Genomic DNA, 22131 nt, shown 5'->3' on the forward strand with positions numbered 1-22131 from the left:
CACACATACCAATTATTTTATGATTATTATACATCCCCCCAAATTCCACTTTGGGTAATTTCTGGCAATCCTTAATCTTTTACACTCTAACACAATGCCCTTTTTATTGGGTTAGCCAAAAAGTTAGTTTGGGTTTTTTTGTAAGGTGTTACGGAAAAACTTGAATGATCTTTTATTGCCAACCCATTATCTCCTTCTCTGATTCTACTTCTCTCTGCTTCTGTGATTTTTTTTTTTTAAATCACCTGACCATCTGCTTCAGTCTGGTAACCTGATGGAGGACAGACAGTCCAGTAAGATGCCTTCATCACTGAGTGTCCTACAGGCCATAACCCCACCAAGTCAGTGTGAGAACACTTCTTTGAAAATCCTGTGAATAGTGAGGACTCTTCAAGAGAACCCACCTCCGTGTCCGAATACAGTGACTACAAGGACTGGCTAATGAAGCTGCATGCCCCAACTAATTTCAAGGAAGTGGAAGTCATCACTCCAGGACCAAACACTGGCACACTTAGGATGTCTGAAAAAGAGACAGAAACCGGGTAGACAGAAGTCATATTCGGAGATGAGAGTACAGCAAGAAAGCTAGGAGTTATGGCCAGACCCTATGTTACATAAGGCAACCCAGTATTTTCTTACCCAAGCAACTATGCTTAGCCAGCAAGCAACACACACACAGCTCATGCAGAAGGAGTCTGATTCAAGCTCTAGCATCAGGGCTCAAACATCAGGGCTCCAGCTGGCTATGGCCATTCTTATTGCTTTGTACCACCTATATGATATGGTTATTGGTAGATCCCTCAGGCCTAACCCTCTCCCAGATATAATGCTGCAAAAATACTGCTCTAGCCGGTAACTGCACTTGAGGATGGAGAAGGGGGGAATGTTAGAGAGCCCTGTTGGAAGGGGTCAGGCCAGTGTGCAACTGAGTCTGAGAGGCAAAAGGATGGGTGTATCTGTGTTAGTCACTCACTTGTGTCCAACTCTTTGCAACCCCATGGACTGCAGCCCAGCAGTAGCTGAAGCCAGCCTACTCCTTGGTCTATGGATTCCCGAGACAAGAATACTGGAGTGGGTAGTCATTCCCTTCTTCAGGGGATTCTCCTGACCAAGGAATCGAACTCGTGTCTCCCACATTGAAGGTGGGTTCGTTACCCTCTGAACCACCAGGGAAGCCCTTAAGGGGCAACGGGCTCTCTGGAAGCAAGATCCAAATGATACTTGCCCTCCAGTATCAACATCAAATAGTGCTACAAGTCCAGTTGCCCTATGATCGCTCCTACATAAAACCCATCTGGATATGGGGAATGTGCTCCCAGGATCTGTGCAGGGACTGCCCTCATGGCTGCGCCGAAGTAGCATCCATAAGATCGCTTGTACCCTGGGATATAAATGTGCCCAGCATCTTCTGGTGTTTTGGATGAGCTCTTTCAGGAAGGAAAGGACAGCCACTCATTCCACTGCTAAAGATCCCCTTGATGACCCCAGAGAGCTTTCAACAATTTGTTCCATGAGCAGCAGGCATCAGATATTTCTCACAGTCCTCAGGGAATCCCCTACATTTAATCAGGCCAGCTTACACCCAGGTGATGACCAATACCCCAACTGCATATCCACATGGTTCCCACCCCTAGGTGGCCTCCACTCCAGAGGACCTCACTCATGAGTGGGACAGACTCATCGCTGGAGACGATGCCATCCCAAGTGACATTGTCCCAGTCCAGGAGTTCACCACCGGATATGCCTATGCCTCGTCTACCGGAAATGACACCCCAGGGCCATGGTACCATGTTGGAGATGTATCTGCTCACCCAGATGGCTTGCTCCCCAGTTCACATTGTGGAACACTGCAATGGGGACTGAGACGTTCCTGAAACAATGGACTAAGTGCACTGCCTGAGGACAAGCTGCTATGATGTTATCTGGCAGAATTTGCTCAGTGCTTGCTGACTGACCCAACCCTAGACCAAGAGGCCCATCAGACTGTCAGTTAGTTCTCAGGCCAAAAGGTACACCCAGAAACAGACAGCTCCCCTGCCTACAAATACTTAAGGCTGTTCAGGTCCTCACCTCCTAGCTCTGCTGTCTCAGCATCGCAGGCTGGGCTGTACTCTAAGCGCCTGAGTTGTTTTGTTTTATTTGGCTGCACTGGGTCTTAGCTACAGTATGTGGAATCTAGATCCCCGACCAGGGCTTGAACCCAGGCCCCCTGCATTGGGAGCTTGGCGTAGTCACTGGACTACCAGGGAAGTCCCCTGAGTTGTTGTTTGTTTTTGTTTTTAATTTTTCCTATTGTAATGCAAGTTGATTGTCGAGGCATCCACATCACAGACAGCTGTCTTAAATAAACACAAGGCCAGCGACAGGACTAGATGAAAGCCAGGCTATCCCATCACAGAAGTTTCCTTTGTTTTAGAGATCACTGGTTGACTAGGATAACTGACCATCTGACCACTTGTTTTCCCCTTCTGACATTTTAATTCACGCTCATGTTTTAAATGTACCAAGAAAGACTGAATCTGTGAGACACTAGGCATCCCATCTTAGACCCCAATAAAAGCACCCAGGCTGAACGTGTCCTCACTTTCTACCCATGACCTGATTGTGCAGCTCCAGGCATGCCATGTATCCTCCAGGACCTGTGAGTAATAAGCTATGTTTTCTTTTCACAGTTCCCTAAGGGCTGTTACTGAGGCACCTCTTGCAATCATAATAAGAACCACAAGGCGGGGTGGGGGTGCGGGGTGAAATCACAATGAAAAAAGTGGAACTGTTAGTCACTCAGCCGTGTCCGACTCTTTGTGACCCCATGGACTGTAGCCTGCCAGGCTCCTCTGTCCATGGGATTCTCCAGGCCAGAATACTGGAGTGGGGAGCCAATCCCTTCTCCAAGGGATCTTCTCCATTCAGGGAGCAAACCCGGGTCTCCTATACTACAGGCAAATTCTTTACTGTGAAAGCCACCAACACTGGCTCCCACAGGGGAAATGTCTGTGGGGGTCAGGTAAGTTTCCAAGGGATTTGCAGCCAATAGCATCACTACTGAGTGGGTTGAACGCACTCAGAACAACACATCTGTTGTTTTCCATGCTACTGGAGCGCTACTTCCTCACTCTTCCTTGTGTCAACCTGGTCATGTAATAAGCAGTTAGTGGTCACAGGACCACAGCCAGACTAGAAGTCTCCACGAGACAGTCACAGCCTCTAGCCACATATGACAGAAGACTCATTTGAACTCCGTCTACATTCAAAAATACAATTGAGGTATTGGATTTTATAACAACGTGTGCTCAACCATAAAATAAATGACAGGAAAGGATGAAGGACCAGTGATGATCCCCACAGTTCTTTAAGTTTCTACAAGATATCTGTCTGAGTCCATTGCTGGCCATTAAATGCAGCACATGGGTGGCTTCTGATATATCGGACCCTCTCCAGATTAAAAAATAGGGTGTGAAGAATTATGGTCCAAGGACTTTCCTAGAGGTACACTGGTTAACATTTTGCCCTCCCAGCCCAGGGAGCATGAGTTCAATCCCTGGGGAGGGAACTAAGTTCCCCCATGCCACCTGGTGCAGCCTAAAGAAAAAACTGGGTTATGGCCAACATTAGAGAAGTGTTGGTTTAGTTACACCAAAGAGGCACACATAACCATGAAGCAATGATTTGGGATTTTTGTGCATCAAACTGCTGAGAGATGGAGAAGGGTGGTGATCTTCATAAGACCACACAAACTATACTCCTGCTGGGAAAAATCATACACAATTATCAACGGGTATTTCGAGAATTGACCAAGGGACAGTAGTTTCGGAGAGAGGTGCTAAATAACTCCCTAGAAAACTTACTTTAGTCCTAGGTGGAAAGGAAACCCAAGCCTCTCGTTTATCCCCAGGGTGAAATATTGACTACCCCCATTGATAGAGGATGACAGATCACGAACTCTTGAGAAAATGTCATCTACAAATTAGACCAACAGAATATAAATCAAGAACAACTCAGCTGGGGGAGGGGAGGCAGCACATGACAGGACTGATACACCACGTAACCCCTCATCCTGGCTGTGGTCAGGGGCTTGGCAGCCTGCTGAGGAAAGGTTTTGTTCCAACGATAACCCTCTGTGATTTTGAAATTTTACTTTAATTCCTTTCCTAGCAGAAAGTGAGCAAGAAGAGACTATTGTTGTGTGGTTGGGTAGGGACCTGGCCTGGCTGAAGGTTAGAACGGTGCCAAGACCCAGGGCAGCGGGGTTACTCAGCTGCTACAGAATCAAGAACAGCTATCTGTCTGCACCTCTTTGTTCTCAAAACCATCTAGACTTTTTTAACCTCTAGGTCTTCATTTTCACTAAGAGGAAATGCCATAGGACTACAGTAGCTTATAACCTGTAGTCATCCAGAATTTGCTTCCTGGCTAACTAGTCAGGGTATGCTAACTGCTGCAACAAATATTCTGAGTCTGATTAGCTTAACACAGTACATATTTTACTTTCTGTTCTTACCAAGACCCAGTGCACAATGGTGGGGCAGACAGTGGGGATAGAGTCTCCTTATATCATTCAAAGGCTCAGGAAGGGAAACCATATGAGAGAAGCCCTGAGATAACTGTGGACCTGGTCTGCAGAGAAGCAAGGAACAAAACAAAATGACATAATCAATCTAGAAGAGATACAGGAAAGTTCCCCAATGTCAAAAAATACCAAGCTTTTGGTATTTCGGATGGTTTTTATCATCTGCAAGCTCCAAACCATGTATCCCAGAGAAGACGCTCCCAAATTGATACACTCCACCCTCCCATTCAGAAAAGACTAATAGTGGAATGGATGTCACAACTGTAGCTCAGATCCAGGCTAATTTCCGAGGCTAATCAAATGAGTCCTTGACTCCCAAATATGGACGCACAAATGCTTACCAGATTTGTGAGGAAAATGGAAGAGAAGATCATGATGAATAAACAGATTTCTGGAGAAAAAATAAATATATGACAGGAAACAGAACACAAAATGACCAAATATCCAAATTTATATATTCAATGGCAGAATTGTAAAGATGACAGTGGGTTTATAAAATGGGAACAGAGTGCTATAAAAGGGAACAATTAGAAAATAAGAGAAAGTCCTTGGAAAAAAAGTATTACGGCAAATTGAAATCTTTGTAGATGGGAAGCACTCAGCTCAGAGCGGCTTGGCCTCACCCTGGCTTTGATAGACAGTGGTCTCGCCCCGCCCACAGATCTCGCCCACTCACGTGACCTCTTCCTTAACCAATCTCAAGCCCAGGCACTGACCCCGCCCAACGGACGCCATTACCCCCCCATCCCAGAGCCCACATCTAGCCACCTGCCCTCTGGCCCGGAGCTGGCCTCCGTCCTCCCACATTGTCCACCATGGGAAGGCTCCGAGGAGGCCGCTGGCACTCGCACCCCCGCCGATGCCAGCCCCGCACACCCGCCGACTGAGCCGCCATTCCCTGGGTCATGGAGTTGCCCGCCATGCTGCCAAAACCGCCCTCACAGGTGCGTCAGAACTACTGCCCCGAGTGTGAGGCTGCGGTCAACAGCCACGCTGCCCTGGTGTTCCACGCCTCCTTCCAGTGCCTGGCCGTGGCCTTCTACCTCGACCGTGATGACGTCGCCCTGAAGCACTTCCACCGCTTCTTCCTGCTCTGCTCCCACGAGCACAGCAAGACAGCCAAGAGCCTGATGTTCCTGCAGAACCGGTGTGGGGGCCGCGTCTGCTTCCTCGACATCAGAAAGCCCGAAAGCCAAGAGTGGGAGAGCGGGCTCCAGGCCATGCAAGACACCCTGCACCTGGAGAAGTGCGTCAACCAGAGCCTGCTCGACATGCACCAGCTGGCCACCGAGAGCTGCGACGCCGACCTGTGCCACTTCCTGGAGACCGGCTACCCGGACCAGCAGGTCAAGTTCATCAAGGAGCTGGAGGACCATGTCAGCAGCCTGAGCAACGCGGGGTCCCCGGAAGGTGCCCTGGCAGAGTACTTCTTTGACAAGCTCACCCTGGGTGATGGCGACAAGGAGGACTGAGCCTGGACTGGACTTTCCCCTGAGTCCTGGGTGAGTGCCCACAGTCACCCTGCCTGCCATGAAGTCTGCAGTATTGCCCTTGCAGAATAAGTTCACTTAAGTTTTCCTTCTTTCCGTGTTGCCAGTTCTTCCAATAAACTAATTGCTTCCTAAAGAAATAAAGGTCCTTTGTTGTCATGCGTGCAAACCCTTAACCTTTCAAGTTTTAAAACAGGTATGCGGGAGTCTCTTAAGCTATCAATGCCCTGTCCACAGGCAGCTCAGGATCTCCACAGAGGGAGGGAGAAGGGGTTCCATGGGACCCTGAAAAATGAAAACGTACCTTCACTGGACTTCCCTGGTGGCTCAGATGTAAAGAGTTCACCTGCAATGGGAAATCTGGGTTCAGTCTCTGGGTTGGTAAGATTCCTTGGAGGACGAAATGGCAACCTACTCCTGTATTCATTCCTAGAGACTCCCAGGGACAGAGGAGCCCGGTAGGCTACAGTCCATGGGCTCCCAAAGAGTGGGACATGACTGAATGACTAAGCACACACACATGCAAATAAACAATGTGGTACATGGGGTGGGGGTGGGTGAGTTGTGGCCCTGGTGAATGTAGGTGCTTGTGAATAGAATAACTATAAAAATATGGCCTAAAAATCATGATTGGGGTTGATCTCCAGAAATAGTGAAGGGGATGAGATTGGCAAGGGACTGAAATAAAGGGGTCTTCATTTTGTTTGAAGCAGAGTTCTGGGTAGCAAGATGGGGGCCCCGGATGCTGGCATAGCAGAGTCCCTCTCTGACAAGCTCACCCTTGGCTACAGTGACAGTCAAGTGTAGGAGGGCTGGCTTTCCTATAGACACTTCCTGTGGTCACCACTGTTGAGCATGGATGCTGCTCTTAGAAAACATCCACCTGTGAATTTTTACTTGAACTGTACCACGATGCAATAAAGTAATTGTTCCACTGAAAATTTACCTCAATAGAAGGGATGAAAAATATAAGCTCATGGATGAAGGTCAATTTGTGATATTGAATATAAAGTAAAATGAATCCCTGTGAATGTGAAATCAGTGGTTCCAGGCGCACTGAGGAATGTAGAGAGGGAGGGGTTGAAGCTTGGCGACCAGTCAGTACATACCATAGCTGGTCCAGGTGAAAGACAATGGTGGTTGAATTGGAGTGGAGGCTGAAAAAATGAAGAGATATAGACACACTGCAGATGGATTTGGATACATCAGCAAGATTTCCTCATGGAACAGAGAGGAAAAATGAGATATGAAGAAGATGATCTAACTTTTAATTTAGCCTGGGTTGGGTGGTGCTAATTATTAATTTGTAGTCTTTTGTCAGGGTCACAGCTGGGATGGAAGAGTGGAGAAGATATGTCATGTAAAATCCGAGATGCATATTAGATCTCCAAGTGGAGTTGTCATGCAGGATGTCAGAAAAATGAATTTGGAGTTCAGGGTGTACAGCAGCTTTAGAAAAAGAGCTATGGGAGATATAACCTATATAGATTGTATTGCAGTCATGGGAATGAAAAACTTCACTGGAGAGTGGACAAGGAGTATGGCAGACCCCAAGCCCAGGGTAACTAACATGTAGAAGCAGGGCTGAGGTGATGAAACACCCAGAGGGGTGCTGACCTCACCTTGACCTTTAGCTCACTGCAGACTCTGCCCACCTGTGCCCACACCCCGTGGCCCCAAATCAGCCTGTTCGGGACCTCAGTGTGGCCTCCTGGGGTCAGCTTTCAGAATGGGGAGAAGACTGTACTTTTTATCCTTTTCTGACTGTGCAGAAAGAAATTTTCCAATTTAAAGAAAAAAATGATCTCTTAAGAAAATGATAGGGACTTCCCTGGTGGTCCATTGGTTAAGAAGCTGCCTTTCTAACACACAGCATATTGGTTCGATCTCTGGTCTGGGAGCTATGATCCCACATGCCTGAGGAGAACTAAGGCCATGCGCAGCAAAAGACCCAGCACAGCCAAGAAAATCTTGTTTGTTTTCTCCTGTTCCCCTTTAAAAATTTAGCCTCTTGGTCAAGTCTATTTGATCAGATGAAATCTGTATACATATAAACCCTAGTATTGTCTTTGCCTAAGAAAAACACTCAAAATATGTTTCTTCTGTGCCTAGGTGTGGTTAATAAGATAAAAGTTAAAGTTTTATAGATTTTGCATGCCTTATCAAGGACACATGGTCAATCTGAGTCTAAAGTTTGCATACTTCTTTAAAAATTTACTAATACATGAACAAGCTTAGCTAGAAAGGAATTAACTTTCCCATTTCAACATGACTGCACTTGAACATTTTCTTCAAATGAGGATTAAGTCTCTTCAGTTAAGTTTCCAGAAAATGTCCGTTCACTCTGTTCCTCTCTCTGTTCACGTTGAGGAACTCTCCTCTCTCTGACGGGGGTTCCCTGGTGGATCAGATGGTAAAGAATCTGCCTGCAATGCAGGAGACCCGGGTTTGATCCCTGGGTCAGGGAGATCCCCGGGAGAAGGGAATGTTTACCTACTCTAGTGTTCTTGCCTGGAGAAGTCCATGAATAGAGGAGCCTGGTGGGCTACAGTCCATGGGGTCACAAAGAGTTGGACACAACTGAGTAACTAACACTTTCATTTTTCTCTCTCTGACAATGTCTCAGCTCCTACAGAAGTCAATAAACTGTTCTCCTCCAGACAGAAGGAAGCACTGGGTGAGCAGCTGTTGGTGTTTGTAACTAGATATTGAGTGAAGAGCCTTCCTTTTTAAAAAAAAAAAAATATATATATATATATATTTTTATTTTTGGCCATGCTAGGTGTTCATTACTGCGCAGGGTTTTCTCTGGTTGCAGTACGTAGGTTTCTTATTGCAGTGGCTTCTCCTGTTGCACCCCACGGTCTCAAGGTGCTTGGACTTCAGTAGTTGCCTCTGGCTCTAGAGCACAGATTCAGCAGTTGGGATGCACAGCCTGAGTTGCTCTGTGAAATGTGTGATCTTCTGGGATCAGGGAACAAACTCATGTTTCACGCTTTGGCAGGAGGATTCTTTACCACTGAGCTACCAGGTAAGCCTGAAGATCCTTCTTACTCTCCTGTTTTAGAGAAACAGTTTGGTGTTGTGGATTCTTCCCCAAGGATGGCCTGGGTTCAAATCCCAGTCGAGCCACTTACTAAATTGAGGGAATTGGGATATGTTAATTACCTTTTCTGTGCCTCTGTTTTCTCACATGCAAAATAGGGATCATAAAACTGTTGCTTAAAACATTAGATGATTTAGTATATTTTAAATGCTTAAAACAGTGGCTGGCGCATAAGTACTTTGTGTAACCATCTTTTCTCATCATCACCATCGTCACCATCATACACAACTTCTAAGTTCCTTTGTGGTGTTTATACTTCTAAGAAAGAATTTTTTATTTATCTTTTCTTTGCCACAGGGGATCTCTTGCATTTTCACCAATCTTGTCACCTTACTAACTGAAAGGGAAAAATCCTTTGTAACTGCTTCTCAAGTGCTACCCTAGGAATCAGGAGAACAGATTGCTCTTTTCACTGCTGCAGACTCAGGCAGAAGAGAAGGAAGGTATGGTTCAGGGGGAAGACTGAAACTCAGAAAAATCCTGTCTCGCCTGAGTCAGAGCCTAATGATGATCCTAACTAAATCCATGTGGCTCTGCCTTCAGTGCCTCTCATGGTTCCCCCGCCATAAAAACAGAGAATCCCTCCACAAAGTTCAGAGCTTCCATCAACACTCATCCAAAGGCCACAGATCCACCGGTACCCCTGTACCCTGCCTCACCAGAGAGGCCAAAGGGATTGGTCTCCCAATCCTTGAACCCACCAGGGTACTAAACTTGGCACAGGGGGTCCTCACCCTAAGGCAGGGCAATAACCAATGAAACAAGTTCCCAAAGTGCGAGATGATCGAGGTCAACCCAGGGCATTCATACATGTACAGTCTCCATTTTCTACCGCAGATCTTATATAATAGGGTGGGAAAAAAAGCATATGTAGGGCACAGCTTTCTGTATCTGCCTGAATGCCCTATCCCCTTACTGGGGGATAATCTAACAAAGTTAAATGCCCAAGTGACGTTCTCACCAGAAACAGTAGACCCTAAGTTACTCCTAAGTCAAAACTGCACCCTCCAAGCAGTGCTATGACAATGGAAAGACAAACTTCAACCAGAAGTCCCTGGAGAAATTCTACAAAAGGTGAGAGCAGATGCTTGAGTTGAGGGGAGGCCAGGAAGAGCCAAGAACACTGACCCTGTAGTAGGAAAACTCCAGCCCGGTGCCAAGTATCAGAACTGAAAAAGCAATAGCCTTTAAAGAGGCATGTGAAGTATAAAGCCTCTGACAATCACCTTTATTAAATGCCAAGTAATCAAAAGTTAGTAGTGTACTGTTAGTCACTCAGTCATGTCTGACTCTTTGCAACCTTATGGACTGTAGCCCATTAGGCTTCTCTGTCCATGGGATTCTCCAGACAAGAATACTGGAGTGGGTAGCCATTCCCCTCTCCAGGGTATCCTCCCAACCCAGGGATCAAATCCATGTCTCCCATGTGGCAGGCAGGTTCTTTACCCTCTGAATCACCAGGGTACCCCTTAAAGGCAACAGGCTCTCTGGAAGCAACATCCAAATGATACTTGCCCTCCAGTATCAACATCAAATACTGCTACAAGCCAATTGGCCCTATGATCACTCCTACATAAAACCCATTTGGATATGGGGAATGTGCTCCCAGGATCTGTGCAGGGACTGCCCTCATGGCTGTGCTGAAGTAGCATCCATAAGATTGACTCTAGCCTGGGATATAAATGTGCCCAGAATATCGAAGTGCTTTGGATGAGCTCTTCCAGGAAGGAAAGGACAGCCACTCATTCCACTGCTAAAGATGTCCTTGATGACCCAGGAGAGCTCTCAACAATTTGTCCACAAGCAGCAGGCATCAGATATGCCCTACAGTCCTCAAGGAAGCCTCTACGTTACATCAGGCCAGCCTATGCCCAGCTGATGACCAATACTGCATATCCACATGGGTTCCCACCCCTGGGTGGCCTCCACTCCAGAGGACCTCACTTGTGAGTGAGACTGACTCATCGCTGGAGATGATACCATCCCAGGCAACATCATCCCAGGCCAGGAGTTCACCACCGGAGACACCTATGCCTCGTCCACTGGAGATGACACCCCAGGGCCATGGTACCATGTTGGAGATGCAGCTGCTCACCCAGATGGCTTGCTCCCCAGTTCACATTGTGGAACATTGCAACAGGGACTGAGACGTTCCTGAAACATGGACTAAGTGCACTGCCCGATGGCACTGGAGGACGAGCCACTATGACGTTACCAGGCGGAACTTGCTGGGTGCTTGCTGACTGACCCAACCCTAGACCAAGAGGCCCGTCAGACTGTCAGTCAGTTCTCAGGCCAAAAGGTGCACCCAGAAACAGACAGCTCCCCTGCCTACAAATACTGAAGGCTGTTCACATCCTCACCTCCTAACTCTCCTGTCTCAGCATCACAGGCTGGATTGTACGCTAAGCACCTGACTTGTTTTGTATTGTTTGGCTGCACTGGGTCTTAGCTGCAGTATGTGGGATCTACTTCCCCAACCAGCAATTGAACCCAAGCCCCCTGCACTGGGAGCTTGGAGTTGTAGCCACTGAACTACCAGGGAACAACTACCCTGAGTTATTTTTTTTGTTATGTCAGTTTTTAATTTTCTTTTATTGTAACGTAAGTGCCTGATCTTAAGCTGTTGATTGCCAAGGCATCCACATCACAGACAGCTGTCTTAAATAAACATAGTGCCAGCTACCAGACTAAATGAAAGCCAGGCTTCCCCATCACAGAAGTTTAAAAAACAAATCAAGATAGCCATAGAAACAAATGAAAATGAAAACACAACAATTGAAACCTATGGGACACTGTAAAAGCAGTGCTAAGGGGAAGGTTCATAGCAATACAGGCTTACCTCAAGAAACAAAAAAACAAGTCAAATAAATAACCTAACTCTATACCTAAAGCAACTTGAGAAGGAAGAAATTATGTACCCCAAGGTTAGTAGAAGGAAAGGAATCTTAAAAATTAGGGCAGAAATAAATGCAAAAGAAGCAAAAGAGACCATAGCAAAAATCAACAAAACCAAAAGCTGGTTCTTTGAGAAGGTAAATAAAATTTACAAGCCATTAGCCAGACTCATCAAGAAACAAAGGGAGAAAAATCAAATCAACAAAATTAGAAATGAAAATGGAGAGATCACAACAGATAACACAGAAATACAAAGGATTATAAGAGACTATCATCAGCAACTATATGCAAATAAAATGGACCACTTGGAAGCAATGGAAAAATTCTTAGAAAAGTACAACTTTACATAATTGAACAGGAACAAATAGAAAATCTCAACAGACCCATCACAAGCACGGAAATTGAAACTGTAATCAGAAACCTTCCAACAAACAAAAGCCCAGGACCAAACAGCTTCACAGCTGAATTCTACCAAAAATTTAGAGAAGAACTAACACCTATCCTACTCAAACTCTTTCAGAAAATTGCAGAGGAAGGTAAACTTCCAAACTGTTTGAGGCCACCATCACCTTAATACCAAAACCTAACAAAGATGCCACAAAAAAAGAAAACTATAGGCCAATATCACTGATGAACATAGATGCAAAAATCCTTAACAAAATTCTAGCAAACAGAATCCAACAACATATTAAAAAGATCATACATAATGACCAAGTGGGCTTTATCCCAGGGATGGAAGGATTCTTCAATATCCACAAATCAATCAATGTAATACACCACATTAACAAACTAAAAAATAAAAACCATATGATTATCTCAATAGATGCAGAGAAAGCCTTTGACAGAATTCAACATTCATTTATGATTAAAAAAAAAAAAAACCTCCAGGAAGTAGGAATAGAAGGAACATACCTCAATATAATAAAAGCTATAAATGACAAACCCTCAGCAAACATTATCCCCAGTGGTGAAAAATTGAAAGCATTTCCCCAAATCAGGAACAAGACAAGGGTGCCCACTCTCACCACTACTATTCAATATAGTTTTGGAAGTTTTGGTCACAGCAATCAGAGCAGAAAAATAAAAGGAATCCAGATTAGAAAAGAAGTAGCAAAACTCTCACTGTTTGCAGCAGTTTCCTTTGTTTTAGAGATCACTGGTTGACTAGGATTGCTGACCATCTGACCACTTACTTTTCCCGTAAGACATTTTAATTCACGCTCATGTTTTAAATTCACCAAGAAAGACTCAGTCCATGACACCCTAGGCATCCCATCCTAGACCCCAATAAAAGCACCCCAGGCTGCACGTATACTCATTTTCTACCCATGATAGGGCTGTGGAGTCCAACACATGAGTAATGAGCCATGTTTTCATTTCAAAGTTCCCTAAAAGTTGTTACTGAGGCACCTCTTGCAATCATAATAAGAACCACCAGGCGGGGGAGGGGAGGGTGAAATCACAATGAAAAAAGTGGAAGTGTTAGTCATTCAGCCGTGTAGGAAGGACTCTGCGACCCCACTGACTTTAGCCCGCCAGGCTTTTCTGTCCATGGGATTCTCCAGGCCAGAATACTGGAGTAGGTAGCCATTCCCTTCTCCAGACGATCTTCCAGAAGCAGGGATTGAACCTGGATCCTTTACTCCCAAATATGGATGGACAAATGTTTACCAGATATTTAACGAACTGAAAGAGATCATGATTAATAAACAGAACTATTTTTGGAGAAAAAAAACAAATATACTGCAGGGAGGAGAAGAGAACATTACCAAAAAAATTCAAATTCATATTCTCAGAACTGTAAACATGACAGTGGGTTTATAGAATGGGAACAGGTTCTATAAAAGGGAGAAATTATAGAATAAGAGAAAATCCTTGGAAAAAAAGTATTAAGGCAAATGGAAAACGTTGTAGACGTGAAGTACTCAGCTCAAAGCGGCTCTGCCTCACCCTGCCTTTGATAGACAGTGGTCTCGCCCCGCCCACAGATCCCGCCCATGGATCCCGCCCACTCACGTGACCTCCTCCTTAACCAATCTCAAGCCCAGGCACTGACCCCGCCCAACAGACGCCATTACCCTTCCCTCCCAGAGCCGGCACCCAGCCACCTGCCCTCTGGCCCAGACCTCACCTCTGGCCACCCACACTGTCCACCATGGGAAGGTTCCGGGGAGGCCGCTGGCGCCCGCGACCCCGCCGATGCTGGGCCCACACTCACATCGTCCGAGCCGCCATTCCCTCGGTCTTGGAGTCACCCGACTTGGTGCCCACACCAACTTCGGAGGTGCGTCAGAACAACCGCCCTGAGTGTGAGGCCGCGGTCAACAGCCACGCCGCCCTGGAGTTCCACGCCTCCTTCCAGTGCCTGGCTGTGGCCTTCTACCTCAACCGTGATGACGTGGCCCTGAAGCACTTCCACCGCTTCTTCCTGCTCCGCTCCCACGAGCACAGCAAGACAGCGGAGAGCCTGATGTTCCTGCAGAAAGAGCGTGGGGGCCGCGTCTGCTTCCTCAACATCAGAAAGCCTGAGAGCCAAGAGTGGGAGAGCGGGCTCCAGGCCATGCAAGACACCCTGCACCTGGAGAAGTGCGTCAACCAGAGCCTGCTCGACCTGCACCAGCTGGCCATCGAGAGCTGCGACGCCGACCTGTGCTACTTCCTGGAGACCGGCTACCTGGACCAGCAGGTCAAGTTCATCAAGGAGCTGGAGGACCATGTCAGCAGCCTGAGCAACGCAGGGTCCGCGGAAGGCGGCCTGGCAGACGACGTCCTTGACAAGCTCACCCTGGGCCACGGCAATAAGTAGGACTGATCCTGGACTGGACTGTCCCCTGAGTCCTGGGTGAGTGCCCATGGTCACCCTGCCTGCCATGAAGTCTGCAGTATTGCCCCTGCAGAATAAGTTCACTTAAGTTTCCCTTCTTTCAGTGTTGCCAGTTCTTCCAATAAATTGCTTCCTAAAGAAATAAAGGTCCCTTGTTGATTCATGCGTGCAAACCCTTAACCTTTCAAGTTTTAAAACAGGTATCCAGGAGTCTCTTAAGCTAACCCTGTCCACAGGCAGCTCAAGATCTGCACAGAGGAGGGAGAAGGGGTTCCATGGGACCCTGAACAATACAAAATGTACCTTCCCCTAATAAACAATGTTGTATATGGGATGGGTGTGGGTGAGGAGAGGCGCTGGTGAATGTGGGTGCCTGTCAATAGATAAGCAATAAAAATATGGCCTGAAAATCATGATTCGGGTTGATCTCCAGAAACAGTTAAGGGAAAGGGATTGGGAAGGGAATGAAATAAAGGGGTCTTCATTTTGTTCGAAGCAGACTTCTGGGTAGCAAGATGGGCATCCTGGATGCTGGCACAGCAGAGTCCCTCTCTGACAAGCTCACCTTGGCCTACAGTGACAATCTAAGTGTAGCAGGGCTGGCTTTCCTAGAGACATAACTTCCTGTGGTCACCACTGTTGAGCATGGATGCTACCCTTAAAAAACATTCACTGTGATTTTTTACTTGAACTGTACCACCCTGAGATAAAGTAACATGGTAGCACTCAAAATTTACCTCAATTCTATTGAGGGTGATTCTATACAGCCCTTGGAGGGTGAAAAATATAAGCTCATGAATGAAGCTCAATTTGTGATACTGAATATAAAGTAATATGAATCCCCCTGAATATAACGTCAGGGGTACTGGGTGCATTGAGGAATGCAGAGTGGGAAGGGTTGAAGCTGGGAAACCAGCTAGTAGGTATCACAGCTGGTCCAGGTGAAAGACAATGGTGGATGAACTGGAGTGGAGGATGCAGAGATGTAGACACACTGCAGATGGATTTGGACACATCAGCAAGGTTTCTGCATGGACCAGAGAGGAAGAGTGAGAGATGGAGAAAATAGTCAAATTTAACCTGGGTTGATGGTGGTGCCATTTGATCATTTTGGGGTCTTTTGCCAAGGGCACAGCTGGGATGGGAAGTTGGAGAAGGCATTCCATGTCAAATCTGCAAGTGGAACTGTCATGCAGGTAGCCAGAAAAATGAATCTGGAGTTCAGAGTGGATGTCAGCTTTAGAAACAGACCTATGGGAGACATCATGATGCCTATATAGGTTGTGTTGTGGTCATGGGAGTGGAAAACCTCAGTGGAGAGTGGACTGGGAGGATGGCAGAGCCCAAGCCCAGGGTAACTAACATGTAGAAGCAGGGCTGAGGTGATGAAACACCCAGAGGGGTGCTGACCTCACCTTGACCTTTAGCTCACTGCAGACTTTGCCCACCTGTGTCCACACCCTGTGGCCCCAAATCAGCCTGTTTGTGACCTGTGTGGCCTCCTGGGGTCTGCTTTCAGAATGGGGAGAAGACTGAACTTTTTATCCTTTTGTGACTATGCAGAAAGAAATTTTCCAGTTAAAAAAGAGATTTCTTAAAAAAATGATAGGGACTTCCCTGGTGGTCCATTGGTTAAGAAGCTGCCTTCCAATACATGGGATGCGGGTTTGATCTCTGGTCCGGGAATTAGGATCCCACATGCCTCAGGAGAACTAAGGCCATGTGGAGAAACAAAGACACAGCACAGCCAAAAAAAATAAATGTTTATTTTTTTCCTCTTCCCCTTTAAAAATTTAGCCTCTCGGTCAACTCTATTTGATCAGATGAACTCTCTACACATGTAAACCCTAATACTGCGTTTGCCTATCAAAACCACTCAAAATATGTTTCTTCTGTGCCTTGGTGTAGTTAATAAGGCAAAAGTTAAAATTTTACAGATCTTGCCTGTCTTATGGTCCTTGATAAGACAGGGTCCTCAGATTGACACATGCTCAATCTGAGTCTCCCTAAAGTTTGCAAACTGCTTTGAATATTTACAAATATTCAAATATTTACAAATATTCCTCCCTGTAGCTCAGACGGTAAAGAATCTGCCCGCAATGTGGGAGAACTGGGTCTGATCCCTGGGTCAGAAAAATCCCCTGGAGACAGGAATGGCAACCCACTCCAGTACTCTTGCCTGGAGAATTCCATGCACAGAGGAGCCTGGTGGGCTACAATCCATGGGATCGCAGAGAGTCGGACATGACTGAGCGACTAAGTCTTGCTTTGAATATTTACAAATATATAAACAAGCTCGCTACGAAGGAATTAACTTTCCCATTTCACCATGACGGCACTTGAATTTTTATTTTAAATGAGGATGAAGTCTCTTCACCTAAATTTCCAGAAAATGTGCTTGTTGCTTTGTGCTTGTTCCTTTGTGCTTAGACAACCGGGCTGTTTTCACTGTTTCTCTGCTCACATTGAGGATCTCTCCTCTTTCTTTGATGGGCATTCCCTGGTGGCTCAGACGATAAAGAATCTGCCTGCAATGCAGGAGACCCGGGTTTAGTCTCTGGGAGAAGGGAATGTCAAACCACTCCAGTGTTCTTGCCTGGAGAATTCCATGAACAGATTAGCCTAGTGGGCTGCAGTCCATGGGGTCGAAAAGGGTCAGACACGACTGAGTGACTAACACTTTAATTTTCCTCTCTCTGACAATATCTCAGATCCTACATATGTCAATTCACCGTTCTCTTCTAGATAGCAGCAAGCACCAGGTGAGAAGATGTTCATCTTTATAACTAGAAATTGACTTTTTGGTTATGCTAGGGCTTCCTTACTGCACAGGCTTTTCTCTAGTTGCAGTATGTGGGTTTCTTACGGTGGTGGCTTCGCCTGTTGCACACCATGGGCTCGAGGTGCTTGGACTTCAGTAGTTGGGGCACAGGGGCTCAGCAGTTGTGGTTCCCCGGCTCTAGAGCACCGGTTCAGTAGTTGTGATGGGCAGGCTAAGATGCTCTTCGAAATGTGGGATGTTCCCAGATCAGGGATCCAACCCAGGTCTCCTGCTTTGGCAGGCGGGTTCTTTACCATTGAGCCACCAGGGAAGCCTGAAGGTCCTTCTTGCTCTCATGCTTTGGAGAAATAGTTTGGTGTCATGGATTCTTCCACATAGATGGCCTGGATTAAAATACCATTTTAGCCACTTACTAAAGAGGGCATTGGGGAGTGTTAATTACCTTCACTGTTTCTCTGTTTTCTCATATGTAAAATAGGGTTAAAAAAAAAAACTATTGCTTAAAAGAGTAGATAGTTTATTATATTGTAAAGGTTTAATTTAAATTTAAACATTTAAAATTAGTATCTTTTAAATTGCCCTCAGGAAGGGCAATAACCAATGAAACAAGTTCCCAAAGCGCTAGATGACTGAGGTCAACCCAGAGCATTCGTATATGTACAGTCTCCATTTTCTACCTAAGATCTTACATAATTGGGGGAGAAAAAAAACCATATGTAGGGCACAGCTTTCTGTATCTGCCTACATGCCCTATTCCCTTACTGGGGGAAAATCTAACAAAGTTAAATGCCCAAGTGACGTTCTCACCAGAAACAGTAGACACTAAAGTACTCCTACCTAGGTCAAGCCTGCACCCTCCAAGCTGTGCTATGAGAATGAAAAGACAAACTTCAACCAGAAGTCCCTGAAGAAATTCTACAAAAGGTTAGAGTGGATGCTTGATTTGAGGGGAGGCCAGGAAGAGCCAAGACCGCCGACCCAGTAGTAGGAAAACTCCAACCTGGTGCCAAGTATCGGAACTGGAAAAGCAATAGCCTTTAAAGAGGCAGGTAAAGTATAAAGCCTCTGACAACCACCTTTATTAAATGCCAATTAACCCATCCTCAGTGGTGTAGTGTTAGTCGTTCAGTTGTGTCCTACTTTTTATGACCTTATGGACTGTAGCCCACCAGCCTCCTTTGTCCATGGGATTCTCCATGCAAGGATACTGGAGTAGGTAGCCATTCCCTTCTCCAGAACATCTTCCTTACCCAGGGATCGAACCTGAGTCTCCTGAATTGCAGGCAGATTCTCTACCATCTGAGGTACCAGGGAAGCCCCTTATCAAACTTACCAGTATCAATAAAATACTCCAATACTGTCAGTATAAAAGCCAGGGGACAGAGATTATTGCTTGCATCGGATCTGAGACCCAGTGACTAAATTGTACACGATACACGTCCCATAGTGCCAAATCCTTATACTTTTGCTTACAATCTTATCTGGAGTCTTTTGCTGATTTAAATTCTGGACCTTAAAGATCCCTTTTACTGCATACCACTCAGTCCTGAACCCTAGGAAAGGTTGCCTTTGAATGAGACGATCCAAAGACTAATATGAAACAACCCTATTGTTGGATGGTGCTCCCACAAGGATCAAAGAATGCCCCACCATCTTCTCGGCAAGCCTAAGCCAAGGACTTAAGGGACTGCCAATTAAATGAGGGAGCTGTACTGCAATATATGAATAATATACCTAATGGCTAGTAAAACAAAGGAAGCTTCAAGCCAAAATACAATCCTTACTTTCAACTTTCTGGCAGACTGAGGATATAAAGTCTCCACGGGAAAAGTGAAAACTTCTCAATCAACTGTAAAATATCTATGACAAATAAACACATTCCAAAATGAAGGGAGGCATTTGAGTGACTGAATCAACCACCAGAAGGCAATTGTGAGGATTCTTAGGAATGGCTGGGCTTTGTTGTATTTGGATCCCTAAGTTTGGGATCATGGTAAACCCCTATATGACGTTCTTAAAGGAAAGGACAATAAGCCACCAAGATAGACTGCAGAATGCCATAAGTTCTTTCTGTACAATTCACTCAAGTCCTCTCTAGCAGATCTGACCTGACAATCCAGATACAGAAATGCTTACAAATGAGAGCAGCTTCATGGACGGGGGACTCTTTGGTATGCAACAGTAAGTCATCAGGAAATCCTCGAAGCAGAAATCCTCCTCCAGGTATGTCTGCCCAGAAGGCAGAGCTAATAACCTGCATGAGACCCCTGTACCTTGGAGCTAGGAACAAGGTAACTCCTTATATTCATTCTAAGTACGCCTTCTCTGTGGTACAGGTATGTGGGGCCATATGAAAAGAGAGGTCTATGAACATCAGGAAGGAAAGAAGGACACAGAGGAGTTCCAGGCGTTACTGGACTCTGTTAGAATGCTGGAAGAACCAGCCATAGCTGACTGCCCAGACCACCAAAAGGTGGATAGTTACATAACTAATGGAAGTAATTTGGCCCATCATGCATGCATGCTAAGTCACTCAGTTGTATCCAACTCTCTGCGACCGCATGGACTGTAGCCTGCTGGCCTCCTCTGTCCATGGGACTTCCCAGGCAAGATCCTGGAGTGGGCTGCCATTTCATCCTCTAGGGATCTTGTACTGTCTCCATATTTGTTACGTTGATATATAATTGACATACACCACTGATTTCAGCTATATAACATAATGCTTAGATATTTGTATATGTTGTGAAATGCTCCCAAGTAGTTGACATCCATTACCATACAATATTTACAAATTTTTTACTTCTGATGAGAACTTTTCAGATTTACTCTACTAGCAACTTCCAAATATACGATTGTGTTATTAACTACAGGCACCATGCTATATATCATAACCCATAACTTATAGCTTAAAGAATGTGTCTTTTGACTCCCTTAATCCATTTTGCTCACCTTCACGCCCTCCACCTCTGCTCTGGCAACTACCAATCTGTCCTCTACGAGTTTGGTTTTCAGTTGTTGTTGCTGTTTTAGATTTCACATGTAAAGGAGATCATATGGTATTTGTCTTTCTTGGTCTGACTTATTCCACTTAGACTAATGCCCTCCAAGTCCATCCATATTGTTGCACATGCACAATTTCCTTCTTTGTATGCTGAGTAATGTTCCATTGTATAAATAAACCCCATCTTTCTTCATTCATTCATCAGTGAACACTCCGGTTGCTTCCATGTCTAGTCTATTGTAAATAATGCGGAAGTGAACATGGAAGTACATACATCTTTTTGAGCTGTTGTTTTCATTTCCTTTGCATAAACACCCAGAAGTCAAATTGCTGGGTCTTATGATAGTTCTATTTTTAACTTTTTGAGGAACTTCCATACTGTTTTCCATAGTGTCTGCAGCAATTTACAATTCTATCAACAGTGCACAAGAATTTCTTTACTCCACAGCCTCACCAATACGTGTTATTTCTTGTGTTTTGGATAACAGCCATTCCAACAGGAGTGGGGTGATATCTGGGATGGGTCTGATTTGCATTTCTCTGATGATAAGTGATGCTGAATACCTTTTCATGTATTTCTTAGCCATCTGTATGTCTTCTTCACAAAACCATCTATTCAGATCTTCTGTCCATTTGAGTAGTCAATTTCTTTTTGCTATTGAGTTCTATGAGTTGTTTACATATTTTGGATATTAACCTCGTATGACAGGAGTCCCCATCCTCCAGGCCATGGACTGGTACCTCCCGTCAGATCAGTGGCAGCATTAGATAAAGTGCACAAAGTATGTAATGTGCTTGAATCATCCCGAAACCATCTCCTCACCCCCATTCGATGAAAAATTGTCTTCCACAAAATCCGTTCCTGGTGCCAAAAAGGTTGGGGACGGCTACCTTATCAGATCTATCATTTACAAACATTTTACTCTCCTTGTGGTTCAGCTGGTAGAGAATCCACCTGCAATGCAGCAGACCTGGGTTCGATCCCTGGGTTGGGAACATCCCCGGGAGAAGGGAAAGGCTACCCACTCCAGTATTCTGGCCTAGGGAATTCCACGGACTGTATAGTCCATGGGGTCACAAAGAGTCAGACACGACTGAGTGACTTTCACTTTCTTCCATCCAATAGGTTGCCTTTTGATTCTGTTGATAGTTTCCTTTGCTGTGCACAAGTCTTTTCGTTTGATGTAGTCCCACCTGTTTAGTTTTGCTTTTCTTGCCTTCACTTTGGTGTCAAATACAAAACCTCATCTACAAGACTAACATCAAGGAGTTTACTAATGCCTCTGTTTTCTCCTACACATTTTATGGTTTCAGTCTTATGTTCAAGTCTTTCATACATTTTGAGCTGATTTGTATAAAATAGTGGTCCAGTTTCCTTCCTTTACATGTCGATATCCTGTTTTCCCAACACCATTTACTGCAGAAACTATCTTTTTTCCACTGTATGTTCTTGGCTCCTCTGT

The 22131-nt window shown here is 45.4% G+C and overlaps 2 protein-coding genes across 2 annotated transcripts; both read left to right on the plus strand.

Annotated features, from left to right (window-relative positions):
- Positions 1–5487: 5487 nt before the first annotated feature.
- On the plus strand, positions 5488–6039 carry LOC133052833 (ferritin heavy chain-like). The gene has a single exon (XM_061137667.1). It carries the CDS (start codon positions 5488–5490, stop codon positions 6037–6039), a length of 552 nt encoding a protein of 183 aa, XP_060993650.1.
- An 8177-nt stretch (positions 6040–14216) lies between these two features.
- Positions 14217–14867, plus strand: LOC133052834 (ferritin heavy chain-like). Its single transcript, XM_061137668.1, has one exon. It carries the CDS (start codon positions 14217–14219, stop codon positions 14865–14867), a length of 651 nt encoding a protein of 216 aa, XP_060993651.1.
- Positions 14868–22131: the final 7264 nt, after the last annotated feature.

This window comes from Dama dama, chromosome X, assembly GCF_033118175.1.
Source record: "Dama dama isolate Ldn47 chromosome X, ASM3311817v1, whole genome shotgun sequence".
NCBI lineage: Eukaryota > Metazoa > Chordata > Mammalia > Artiodactyla > Cervidae > Dama > Dama dama.